At 41.4% G+C, this 12,113-nt stretch overlaps 2 protein-coding genes across 3 annotated transcripts in view; one reads left to right on the top strand and one right to left on the bottom strand.

Moving 5' to 3' along the window:
• Positions 1 to 3,391, top strand: part of bmp6 (bone morphogenetic protein 6) — a 42,254-nt gene extending 38,863 nt beyond the window's left edge. The window contains exons 6-7 of the mRNA XM_068343711.1: positions 575 to 685; positions 1,939 to 3,391. Of these exons, the coding sequence (XP_068199812.1) occupies positions 575 to 685; positions 1,939 to 2,088 (261 nt within the window). The 3' untranslated portion in view covers positions 2,089 to 3,391. The remainder of the gene's footprint in view (positions 1 to 574; positions 686 to 1,938) is intronic.
• A 155-nt stretch (positions 3,392 to 3,546) lies between these two features.
• On the bottom strand, positions 3,547 to 10,872 carry txndc5 (thioredoxin domain containing 5). 2 transcript variants are annotated; one of them, XM_068343712.1, is made up of 10 exons: positions 10,611 to 10,872; positions 8,791 to 8,943; positions 8,213 to 8,318; positions 8,015 to 8,111; positions 7,135 to 7,250; positions 6,754 to 6,840; positions 6,277 to 6,441; positions 5,979 to 6,064; positions 5,669 to 5,798; positions 3,547 to 5,068 (listed from the first exon to the last, which is right to left on the bottom strand). In XM_068343712.1, the coding sequence occupies exons 1-10, from the start codon at positions 10,790 to 10,792 to the stop codon at positions 4,946 to 4,948; spliced, it is 1,245 nt and encodes a 414-aa protein (XP_068199813.1). In that variant the 5' UTR covers positions 10,793 to 10,872; the 3' UTR covers positions 3,547 to 4,945. The 2 variants fall into 2 exon arrangements, with proteins under 2 accessions (XP_068199813.1, XP_068199814.1); XM_068343713.1 differs by having other exon boundaries at positions 5,979 to 6,061.
• Between the last annotated feature and the right edge of the window lie 1,241 nt (positions 10,873 to 12,113).

The raw sequence follows: 12,113 nt of genomic DNA, 5'->3' as shown, positions 1-12,113 counted from the left end.
CTTTTAAGTAACATCCCATTGATTGCATCCATTCATTTTCTTTTACTTATAGTTTATTTAGATGGCAATCAATGTTTCTCCATCATGTCCTCTTCAAAGATTTGTGTTGTTGCAGCTCAATATTCCACAGACTGTGTTCAAGTCTATTATTAAATATGAACTCTTTTTCATCAACTCCTCTGACTGCCAGGCTGATATAAAACCAGGCATGAAAAGGTGTTAAAAAAAGAGTGTGGAAGTCAAAGAAGCTGTGATGGAGTCGATTGAAACCTTAGCTCGTGTCATACTGAGGAAGGTATAGAACAGTTGTATGCAAGCTTCCAGCTGTGAGCTGTCAACACAGCACTGACATCTAGAGGGAGACTGCCAGCACTTTCTGTGTAACACAGATCATTGAAACAAACAGGAAAAGTAGATTAAAAACATCACAACAAGAGAGAAAGAGGTGAAACATGTACTTGGTCAGAACAAAATGGCAAAGTGGAAGGAGCGAGGGAAGGAAGGAAAGCGACGTGCTGACTCCATTTACATCTGCTCCGACCGCTTTTTATGTTTACCGTCATGTGTCTCTAAGGACTGGATCATCGCTCCTGAAGGCTACGCAGCCAACTACTGTGATGGAGAGTGCTCCTTCCCCCTGAACGCCCACATGAACGCCACAAACCATGCCATTGTGCAGACGCTGGTAAGCCCAACCCACAGGCCCATTTCATTCTTGACACACAGTGGATGAGGAGATGTTCAACTTTATCAGTCAATCAATCAAATTTTATTTATAAAGTGCTCAATCATGGCAACAGACATTTCAAAATGCTTTAACAGACAGAAAACCCAGCAGAACCCTCCAGAGCAAGCATAAGTGATAGTGGCGGGGAAAAACTCCCTCATTAACAAAGTAACTCCGGGTAGGACCCAGACTCTTTTTGGCAGCCATCTGCCTTGACCGGTTGGGTGGAAGGGAAATACAATGAAGATAAGTACAGGGTAAGGGAAAGAGAGTGACAGAGAGAGAAAGTGGCAGATAGACCAGACAGAGTCAGTGTCTTCATGGTTATAGTTGGTGATTTGATGCAGGCGCTGAAGTTGGGACGGGAAAGTCGGGCTGCGTTCACCAACTCCTGGGTTGTTGTCTTCTATACATGTTCCTCATCATGTAGTTGGTTCATTCAAAGCACAATTAGTTTCATGGATGACTGTATGGTGAGCCAGAGGAAGAGAGGAAGCAGGACCCCAGCCGATGGATACATGAGGGGTGATCCTGGTGGGAAGGGAGGAGCAGATCAACAACGGATGGACAGATGAGGTGTGAATCTGGAAAAAACGTGTGAGGACATAGAGCACAGAGACTCCAGGGAAGAAGTGGAGTTAGTAGGGTGTGATTGGAGACTTGGAGACAGAGAGGGTCAGAGAGAAGGAGGAGAGGAGCTCAGCGTGTCTTGATGTTGAGTCTCCAGTAGTGTAGCTCTATAAGAAAAAGAACTTAACAGCCTAAGAGCTGTCTCTTCTAATAAGACCAGGTTTTCCCCCAAAAGTCCACCAATTATCAAGAGACTGTATGTCATTAGCAGGACACCACCTAGACAGCCAGCAGTTGAGTTAAGATATGCAGCTAAACGTGTCATCACTGGTCAGATTAGGAAGGGGACCAGAGAACACTACAGGGTCTGACATTGTTTAATGTAGCTGCACACCGACTCGATGTTGATTTCAGTGACCTAGTGACCTAGACCTAGTGAATGATCATGTAAAAGTGGTTTCATTGGAATCATCTCATCAAACTACACTTTAGATCAGTGGTCTCCAAACTAAGGCCCACGGGCGAGATGCGGCCCGCCCCTACGTTCGGCACGGCCCCCTGAACAGCACCAGAAAAATGATGGAACCAGTGCTGTACCAAAACAGATATTAAGTCATAAAAACACTTCCTTTGTTTTTCAGGTGCATCTGATGAACCCTGAGAACGTACCCAAACCGTGCTGCGCCCCCACCAAGCTCCATGCCATCTCAGTGCTCTACTTTGATGACAACTCTAACGTCATACTGAAGAAATACAAGAACATGGTGGTGCGGGCCTGTGGCTGCCACTGACACACACATCCAGGGCTGATGATGCTCCATTGAAAGTTGGGTTGGCAAAGGGCTGCAACTGCACCACTAACTCCTGGGTGATGGTGACCTCAGGTATTCCCTCCCAAATCCTGTGCCCACAAGGAATGTGCACCGTGAAAGATCGTCACCATGCTAATCCCGGACAGTAAAAGACATCCATCTAATAACTCAAATGTTAATCTGCATCAAATAAAGAGGAGACCATCGAAAAAATGACACTATATCCGTGTCAGCCGGTGTCACATCACCCTACTCTCCTGTTGAACCACAGGGATGTTGATTATCATCTCTTTTTGCTGTGGAGTCTTCACTTCATGAGTCTGCAACGCAATGGATGGGAGGACAGAGTATTTACTTTTGTATATTGTGTGTGGGTATGATTGCCTAAGAGGCTACTGCGTCCTCTCCCTTGCTGAGAGAGCGAGGGCAAAACTGAACTGTCATGTGACCAATCCAAGCGCTGCTTTCCTTCCCTCATCCTCTCCAACTCAAACGCATAAATGCTCAGTTCCCTGCAGCACATCAACGCAACATTATCACAGCACTGAAAGCCAGCATTAGTCCAGGACAGAACCCGGTCGAGACAGAAAACCTGTAGAAATGTCATGAAAATGGAAAATGTCAACCTGGCTTTCTTTTTAAATACCAATTTTAACTCCAGCTACTGCAAAACGAATGACATATTGGAGTCAGTGCGTTCATATTTCCTTCCTTTTTCCTCAAGTATTTTCTTCTCAAGCCATATTTGCCTTCTTAAAATATAATATGGACTGAACCAAAGCCACCGCATGCTATTTTAGTAGTGCACTGCTCTAAATATCTCCTCCGTGTCAATATTTGCCAGTCTCATGCTGAGCTGAGATTCACCAGGCTGGTTCAACATATGATGCATGTTGTGGCTGAACTGATGTTTTCCTCCAAAGAACCGAAGAATACGGCCTTATCCCTTCGACACACCGCAAACGGCCATTTCCATGTCGCTGCACTCGCAAAGTTAACAAATGCTTCCGCCCCTGACAGCCCATCAAGAGATTGTGGAAAAACATTTAGCCAGTCAAAAACGTATAACAGTTTCTGTGCCAGCTTTCTGAAATGACCTTTTGCTTTTTCAAACCCGAGAGTAAAATTAATGTTGAGATTTCTGCCCAGTGGCAAAGGTCTTTGTTACTGTGAGCTTCAAATGGCATGGAGGTTTTTTTTTTATTTTTAAGAGTTTGTATTTGAATGAAAAACTAATACCAACAAGAATCAGAAATGCCTTTTGTGCCTAACCAATCAAATTACAAAATATACCTCTGGTAAGCTGCTGTTTACATTTGTGATCATGTTTAGACTGTTTTTTTTTGTAAATACTTGTACATTCTTGGCTTATTTATTGCAAGAGAAATCACATACCTTATTAAGAGATGGACACAAGAACAAAATGAACATACAAACTTATTTTTGAAAAAAATTTATTATGAAAATCTCATGTTACACCTTGCCATTATTCATTCTTTTTGTGTACAAAATCCATGGGTAGTCACAACCCACGGCTCACAAGGAAAAATACTTCTGTCACTGGAGTTCTTTTTGACCATGTGCTATCCATAAAAACTTTTACTGACAAAATCTGTGTGTGACTGTGTACCTTAAACAAGTGGTACCATATATTATGCAGCACATACTTTCACATAACCTGGGTCAAAGAGCATTTTAGGGTAATAAGCATGAAGCAACAGGTGGGTGGAGTTTTAAACTTTTATTAGCAAAATTGCAAACGCTATTAGAACCAAGTCTGTTGGATTTTCACTGCTGGGATTGTAAACTGACATTCTTATACAGCAGACTGAACATTCGAATTCTTCTCACCACACATAACCAGAAGGGGTTAATTACCTTAGTTTCACTAAACAACCGCTGCACTCAGGTTATTGAATCACACTGAAAGTTAAGTGATATGCTAACACACCTGAGCTGTAATGAACAAACGCAAACTCACACAATCCCAAAGTCACTAGAACAGATGAGGGCCTGAGAGAAAGCACAAACAGTTTAGTGAGTTACCCTTGTACTGCATTTCAGGATCAAATGAAGGCTGCATTTTAAAGAAATTACATGAGCTGCGTTTGAGGAAACAAAACCATTTTGGTGAAGCAGCAATCATTCAAAAGGAACTCACTGATGGGGATTCAGGGCAACATTGTCCAAGCCTGAGGCCTTGACCACTAGGAGCAGAGACGGACACCTGATACGTGGAGTAAAAACTCCATTACTTGGAGAATATTATGCCATTATCAGACTCCATCACACTACTTTTAGTCTGCATGGCCATTTCCCTGAGAGTTAAGTCAGCTAGGCGTTCATTGGCATAGAGAGAAAATACCCTCAACTTAACACTCATTCACACTGCACAACCCCTAAAAACAGTTTCATTACGGTGAAGTAACTTTAATGGCTTGTGAATTAACAACAGATCCCGTGTATAAAATTGATCGCTTAGAAAAAGTTAAATGCATACAAACGTTCAATGGAAACAAAAGACTTTTCAAATGACCAGAAACACCGAAACTTTTTAAAACCAGCTTTCTGCAAGAGGGGTTCTGATTGAGTGGTTTTCAGACACAATACTTCATTAGTAGACCTGTGATAATCTTGTCCACTGATGAAGATTTAAAGTTGGGCATCAGCAATGTGGAATACATTCACTTCAAGAACAATGAACCTAATGAACCAGACATCCCTTGAACACTGGAGTCAATGATAGTCTGCTTTCTGAGAGAGACAGCGAAAAAGAGAGAGACAGACAGATCTCCTCTGTGCAAGGAGACTGATGAAGAGGTGAGTGCTGATTGAACTACAGCTCAGTTCTTGCATTCTTCATCACAAAGTTGTGCAGACTTTCCAGGTCCCGCTGTCCATGATACTGTTCAATCTGCTCTCCAGCCCTGAAGAGGATCAAGGTGGGGTAGCCTCGAACCTGAAAAAGGGAAGAAGATGCTTATTCGTGTCCTCTGTTGTCTGTCAGAACCATTCAATTCTCATGGAACAAGCAGTCGTGGGGCAGAAATCATTCCGCCTAACTGTTTTTAGTTGTATTTCTTTCAGTTTGTTGACCTTCATGAAAATTTGGCATCCTTCACAGATGGGAATATCTTAAAAATGATTCTAATTTCAGTGGTGGTGAGATGAGATTTCAAGGTCTCAAATCTAAAAAGTAATGGAAGCTGAAGTCAATTCATTGTGAAGTTGCAAAGTTTGTTGCATGCTTTTATATGAAGGTTTGTTACATCTTCATACCATTTAATGCTACATCATTATGTTATATCCTAGACTTTGCTCTCAATGAAATAATTTGATCTCTTGCAACTGAGGCAGGTAGTTTGCACTTGTGACAATATTCCTTTACCTGTGTGAAAACTGCTTGAGGATTACAGTATGTAGCATGCAATTAAAGTACAGGTCAGTTGTATAGTTTTATGTCACCCTAATTAAACCTCCATCATCTTTTATTATATCCGGTACGGCTGAAAAAATTAGAACAGCTGGAAGATTAAAATGTGAGACATAAGATACTCACAGAGTGTTTGACGCAGAGTGTACGTTCCAAAGTACAATCAACTTTGGCTATCTTCATGTCAGTGAAGCCAGGAAACTCCTTCACAGAGAGGTCCTCCCACGTAGGAGCGAGTCTCTTGCAGTGGCCACACCTTCAGACGACATCAGTGTTGCATCACTTTCCACAGTTGTAATGTTTGCGTAGAATTTATTATATAATACTGTAGGTTGTTTATATTTGCATAAATATTACAACTAATTAAAGTCAGGTGTAAACCAACCATAAAACACCTATTTAACAACTACAACTATTCCAAAAAACACCATCTTACCACGGAGCGTAGAATTTAATGAAGGTGAAGCCAGTGGCTACGGTCTCGTCAAAGTTCTCCTCCGTCAGGACCAACACATTGGACTGCTAACAGATATTGAACAGCGCAGAAATGTGACGGCTGTTGCCACCAAACAGACAGTATTTTAACAGTTCCTGGTTCCTACTTTTATCCAAGTATGTCATGTATGTTTGTGGTCAAACAAATCAAGTTCAGTTGTGGTCATACTTAGACCTGATTACTGCCACACCTCTTGAAAAAAGAAATCAAGTTCTTCTCATTTATTTTTGTCGCTCACCTGCTCCTCCTCTTTGGCTAGCTCCTCAGTGGGGACCTCATTTGCTTTTTCTTCCACTACTGGTGCTTGCTCCTGCTGCTGCTCTGTGGCCATGGCAACCTTCAGCTGGTTGTCCACAAAGTCTTTCAATGAGTCCAGATCTCTTTTTCCTTTATACTGTTCTACCTAACAAAGACATGGACATGATTTAGTTAATATCTTGTTGCCATTGCCATAATAACAACTAATAGAACCTCACAATAACCAATAAGAAATAGATTCAGCTGAATCATAAAACTCTAAAGCAGATCTTTAGAGGCATTATAATTTACATCATGTGATGCTTTATTTTTAATCAAGTCATTATGATGTGTTGGGCAGCAGGTTGTTAAGTCTGTAGTAGAACTTAGACCCTGATGAGAAACCATAAGGCATGTAAGTGGAAGCAGGTCAGGTGTGGACGGCTACCACTACAGCCATCCACATCATCTTCCATACCTTCTCTCCATTGACGAAGAAGAACAGTGTGGGATATCCTCTCACACCAAGCTCAGAGCACACCTCATTGTGCTGTGTACAGTCCACCTAGGCCAAAAATACATGAACATGCATTTATTAAACTAGCATGAAATGTCAATGCTACCACTGATGCTGCAAAGCTGCATAACAGGTGGGCAGTGTGCAAACAGGTCCTGTTGTCTCACAGGTAACAGGATGACTATGGAGTGTAAATTCAACACAGAGCAGATGGAGTACTGGCTCCCTGCATGTTATTAGTTTACCATGTTTACCTAAACTTACTTCATCTGAAGGATGTAGTAATTTATCGTTTTAATATCCCTCTTATCACAAACCTGTACACAGCTCAAGGATGCTTACCTTTCCAATCTTGACATCATCAGAGTGCTCAAAGCTGGTGGCCAGCTGCTCCCAGGCTGGAGCCATGGCTTTGCAATGACCACACCACGGAGCAAAGAATTTTATAAAATGAGCACCTGGAGCAGAAGGGAAACAAAATTCAATGAGTAAACACAAAATACAAACTAAAAGGACGTAAAATAACCCTTGCAACAGGCAATAGAATCTAAAAAAATTAATTTATTTTTAATAAGTGAGTTTGAGGGTTTATGAGTTTATCTGATGAAACCACATAAAGACTTGATTCTACAACTAACTCCACAGAACCTGCTGTCAGTGAAAATACCTCTTCCATAGAGCTTATATGCAGTTACACAACATTTATTGCAGTTGGGTTGCCAAGATGCGAAGGTGGAACCTATAAACACAGTTCTAAAAATGCTTATGTCATATCCTGTATTTTTTAGTCTTCAAACAAGAAATCATTTATTTTTCTTCAAAACCAAAACATTTCAACTTCAGCAGAGCAAGAGCCACAGTTTCAACGAGACAATTATCCCAAGCACTGTTTATTTATACTGCCGTTGTCTGAAAATCCAGAAACGCTGAGGTGACAGGAGACAAGTGTTGTACACTTGGTTGGAGTTGACTGACACTGTGGATTGTGGCTCAGGTACTTGTGCTGAAATGTCAATCAGGGCAATGAGGTGTTTCCCTTCTAAGTAAGGGTCTAGAAACAGTAACCGCTGTGGCTGAAAACAAAGTTCAACTGAACAATGAACCGTTGCAGTTGGGATGCAGCTGTATAAACACACAAGAAGAAATTAAACAGTAATGGCTAGTGTTAAGTGGTACAAGTAGCGCCTTCATTAAAAGGTCAAAGGTTCTGATAGATGGTTACCTGTGGATATGTGGGCCTTAAAGCTAGAAGAAGTGAGCTCATACAAGCCCTGCTTGGGCTCTGGGGCTTTCAGAGGCTCCTTTTCAGTTTCTGGTTCCTGGACGACATGAAAGAACAAGCATCTATGAACATCACCATTCTTACACTTTACAGATGACTGGTTAATAAATGTGCGGCGCTAACTGAATGATGACTCACTGCAGGCTCCTCCTGGACCGTCTTCAGCATCCAGGCCTCTAGAGACTCTAGATCTCTTGGCCCCTGGTACTGAACTGCTTCCTGCTCTGGCTTGAACAGTTTCAAACTAAAAAGAACACATTTCTTTAATTCAAAGAACAAAATGTGTGACATATTAAGACTGAAATTTATAGCTAAAGCAAAACAGGCCGACTAAAAATAAATACCCCGTGCATGCAAACATAATTTTACAACTATTAGATCATCATCACAAGGTGTTGGACCATGTAATTTATTAAATTATTGTGATTAAAGTTCTGTCATTCATTATGTAGTGACTGCTGTGTTTGCAGATGTAGGAGGTCATCAGCAACATCTGAGACTGAAGTGCTTGTAATGACGATACTGGTAGAGAAGTGACACCTCTGTCAATCAGTAATGAAAAGGAATGCTTACTTCTATTTTTTAATAGTTGTTCTCATTCTACACACACATATTGGCCTCACACATTACTTTTTTGTATTCATTAATTTGCTGATCCAAACTTTTGAGGCTAGTTTAAAACATGATAATTAACTGATGTATAGACGGCTACTTACGTGGGGTAACCCCGAACTTTGTGGACGTTGGAGCAGAACTTGGTGTTCTGGACACAGTCGACTTTGACCACATATGCTGGGGGATCATCCATGCTGTTGTATTTATCTGCCAGTTCATTCCATGTTGGCTGTAACCTCTTACAATGACCACACCTGGACAAAGCAGGGATTTAAATACTGTTAGTGTACATCGGTTATTCTTCAAAATTCTTCCTTTGGATTAATAGATCTTTTTATCAAAACTTGTTATTGTTGAGAATGAACTGGTTATAGGTAAATAATGACAATCTGGGCAACCGGCAAAAGAAGAGAATAGATTCTGAAGTGACTGAAAAGGAACCAGTTCAACGTGTTGTCTTACTCACAAGCACATTGTCTCGAGCTTGTTTTGTCTATTGTTCCATCTACTTTTATTACTATTCTATATATACACTTTATAGGGCGATTATCTCTTTAAAGTATTCTTGTTATTGTGGATACATGAGTCTCTCCAAAAGGGCCTGTGTGGTATGAACTATGAAACGTCACATATAACCAGATTCTTTTTGTGTGAGCGGGCTCCACAAGAACAAAAACCTCACACACAGATAATCAGCATCACAATGGTGGACATCAACTTGATTTGTTAACCTGGGCTTTCTGCTCAAAGCCCCATCGAGTTCCCCAAAAAAGGGGTTTTCACTTTTCTTCCACATGAAGCGGACTGATTGATTGATGCCTATTCTACTTGATAAAGACTATAAAGGATGAATAAACATAACTAAAAAGCAACTGCAGCAATAAGGATTCAAAGTAGTGCCACAAAAATGTTGACAAGATGTCCCATTGAATGTACTCTCAATGCTTTATTCTGAGATGATAGATCACTAGAGAACTGAAACTTAACCTTGATACACATTTTAATACAAAAAAAGATGGGCTGAGGGACGGGGGTGTGTATTGGCGGTCATTCATACTAGATTTACAACAGACAAAAGCTACTTGAAGGCAAACATGAAAACCGCTGTCGTTACAACCAATCCGCACTACTGGAGTAAGTTTTATGTTTGAACACAAGTTTGAGATGGATGGAAGAGTGATAAAGTGTGAAATGAATCCCTGTGTGTGTCACGTATGAGTGAGACATACAAGACAAAAGTAGCTTGTGAACAAGTCATCAGAGGGAGATGAGAGTAGGCAGAATGTAATGAAGTGCTTTAGCATGTGGGTTTGAACTCTGTATGACAACTTTCTATTACCTATTAGGTGCATGACAAATTACCATGGTGATCTGGACAGACGAGAGCCCTGTGACGTTGACAGCCGCCTTCATGCTGTGAACCCACACGTCTCGTGTCGTAGTTCACCAATCTGCGGGTGCACGCGCCCCATTTTTAGAACGCTGACATAACTTGGGTCAATCAGTGCGTGCCACGTCAGCACGGCTTCCTGAACCACTACTCTGAACTGACCGTGAAGAAGTATAGCACCAAAATCTGAGTTTACTTCATTAAAATCTAAGTTCAGTGTCCACCTTGAGGATTTCTGACTTAACTATCTCAGCTTTCACGAGTCCCTCGTCAAGATATCTCTCTATCAGTAGACAAACTGATTGGTAATGCTAGCTAGCCGCTAAGCTAACAACACCGTTTGATTGAAGGAAAGATGCTAAGTACCAACTAGCTTCATTGCTAACTAGCTTGTCTGCCCACATGCCGGCTAGCTCTAATCTTACTCTAACAACCAGTTTTTGTTCCATGACTGGGTGTTAAAGCACGGCAGTAGCGTTAGCCCATGTTTTAAACGCTGTCAGGTAAAAATGAATAAAACTGTTCACTCACCATGGGGCGTAAAACATCACAAAGTGGGGTGCTGTGGGCACCGCTGCTACGAACATTTCCTCCGTGTACGTGTGCTCCGCGTGGGCATCTTCTACGTTATCGTCGCAATGTACACCAATGAGCAGCGTAGAAACATACATAAAACACAACTTAAAGAGTAAGTGATTCAGTGCAGAGGCCATGGTTAGTGTCCGCTTTGCTTCAGCGCTCCGATAAACGCCCCGGACTCGGTAGGCGTTTCTTTCTGAACCACTGCTTCGAAGCCTGCTGCCAACGAGGAAAAACCACGTGACTGATGACGTTTGACACACGTGCTTCTAAACACGTGTGTCCCAACGTGAACCACTTCAGTGGTTCATTCCCCAGGTGAACCAGTTTAGTGGTTCATTCCCCAGGTGAACCAGTTTAGTGGTTCATTCCCCAGGTGAACCAGTTTAGTGTTTAGGATCAGTGGGTGGGGATTCCAAGTGTGTTAGAATGGATGCGCAAAAACTTCTGGATTAACCAGATTAGCATTCGGATTGCTCACAGTATACTTTCTAATTGTTTTGCAAAGGAACCAACCAGAAAGAGATCTCAAGTCTGTGAACTTTAGCATTGGTGCCGCCGAACAAAGTAGATTTTAATTTTTAAGAAGCTTATCGTTTTCAAGCTCTGTTGCTCACACGGCAGAAAATAAGAAAACCACACAAGTCATTTTTAATATGTAGGTGAAGTGTTTTCTTTGTTCCCAGCACATGATGTACAGCAACCACATCTCATAAATGATGAGACGTTGCCAAGCCAGACATCAGAACGAAGCTGGTGGTGCTGCTTTGATGACGTCTTGGAATCCCAACTTTTATCTCATGACATTGAGTCAATGGTGTGAGACCACTGGTCAATTTGACCAGTGGTCTCCAAACTAAGGCCCGCAGGCTGGATGCGGCCTGCCTCCAGATTTGGCACGGCCCCCTGAAAAGTACCAGAAAAATGCCAGAAAACCAGTAAAATTTTCCTATAATACAAGGCTACAATATAGCAAGCAAAGATTAACACATCAAATTAAATTATCTTTGGTTTTATTCAGAAAATATATGCAATACATGTCAAAGTGCTGTTTTCTGAGCTAAATAACTCCTTCTAACTCCATCAATGAAGGATCAGACTATCCAATGATTAAAGAAAAATATCCTCAAACAGAAGTTAGGACATTAACTTTGTTCAAAACGTTTGTGTCAAAGTTAAAATCGGCTGAATTACTGCATTGTGATAAATGCAGTTTTGCTCAAACCACACTTTTGACCCATTTATTTTTAGACACTCTGACCTTTCATGCTCTCGTGGGCCACATAAAATGATGTGGCGGGCCACATTTGGCCCCCGGGCCTTGAGTTTGACACCTGTGACTTATATAAAGATGTTACCAACAAGAAAGCAAAGATTCTGTTCCATTCAACGTGCTACTGCTGCACATGTTGGCTCAATGTAACTACTACGCTACTATAAATGGAACAAAAATTT

The sequence above is a fragment of the Antennarius striatus genome, chromosome 20 (assembly GCF_040054535.1).
Source record: "Antennarius striatus isolate MH-2024 chromosome 20, ASM4005453v1, whole genome shotgun sequence".
Classification (NCBI taxonomy): Eukaryota; Metazoa; Chordata; class Actinopteri; order Lophiiformes; family Antennariidae; genus Antennarius; species Antennarius striatus.
This window is presented reverse-complemented; position numbering and strand designations above follow the sequence as displayed.

Bases quoted from the DNA above. Each gene is read 5' to 3' on its own strand.
- txndc5 (XM_068343712.1), bottom strand. From the start codon at position 10,792: ATGGCCTCTGCACTGAATCACTTACTCTTTAAGTTGTGTTTTATGTAT. The intron at 8,319-8,790 runs GTAAGTAGCCGT...TGTTCTTTTTAG, and splicing joins AAAGTTCGGGGTTACCCCAC to TTTGAAACTGTTCAAGCCAG. The intron at 6,841-7,134 runs GTAAGCATCCTT...TTTTTGGCCTAG, and splicing joins ATGATGTCAAGATTGGAAAG to GTGGACTGTACACAGCACAA.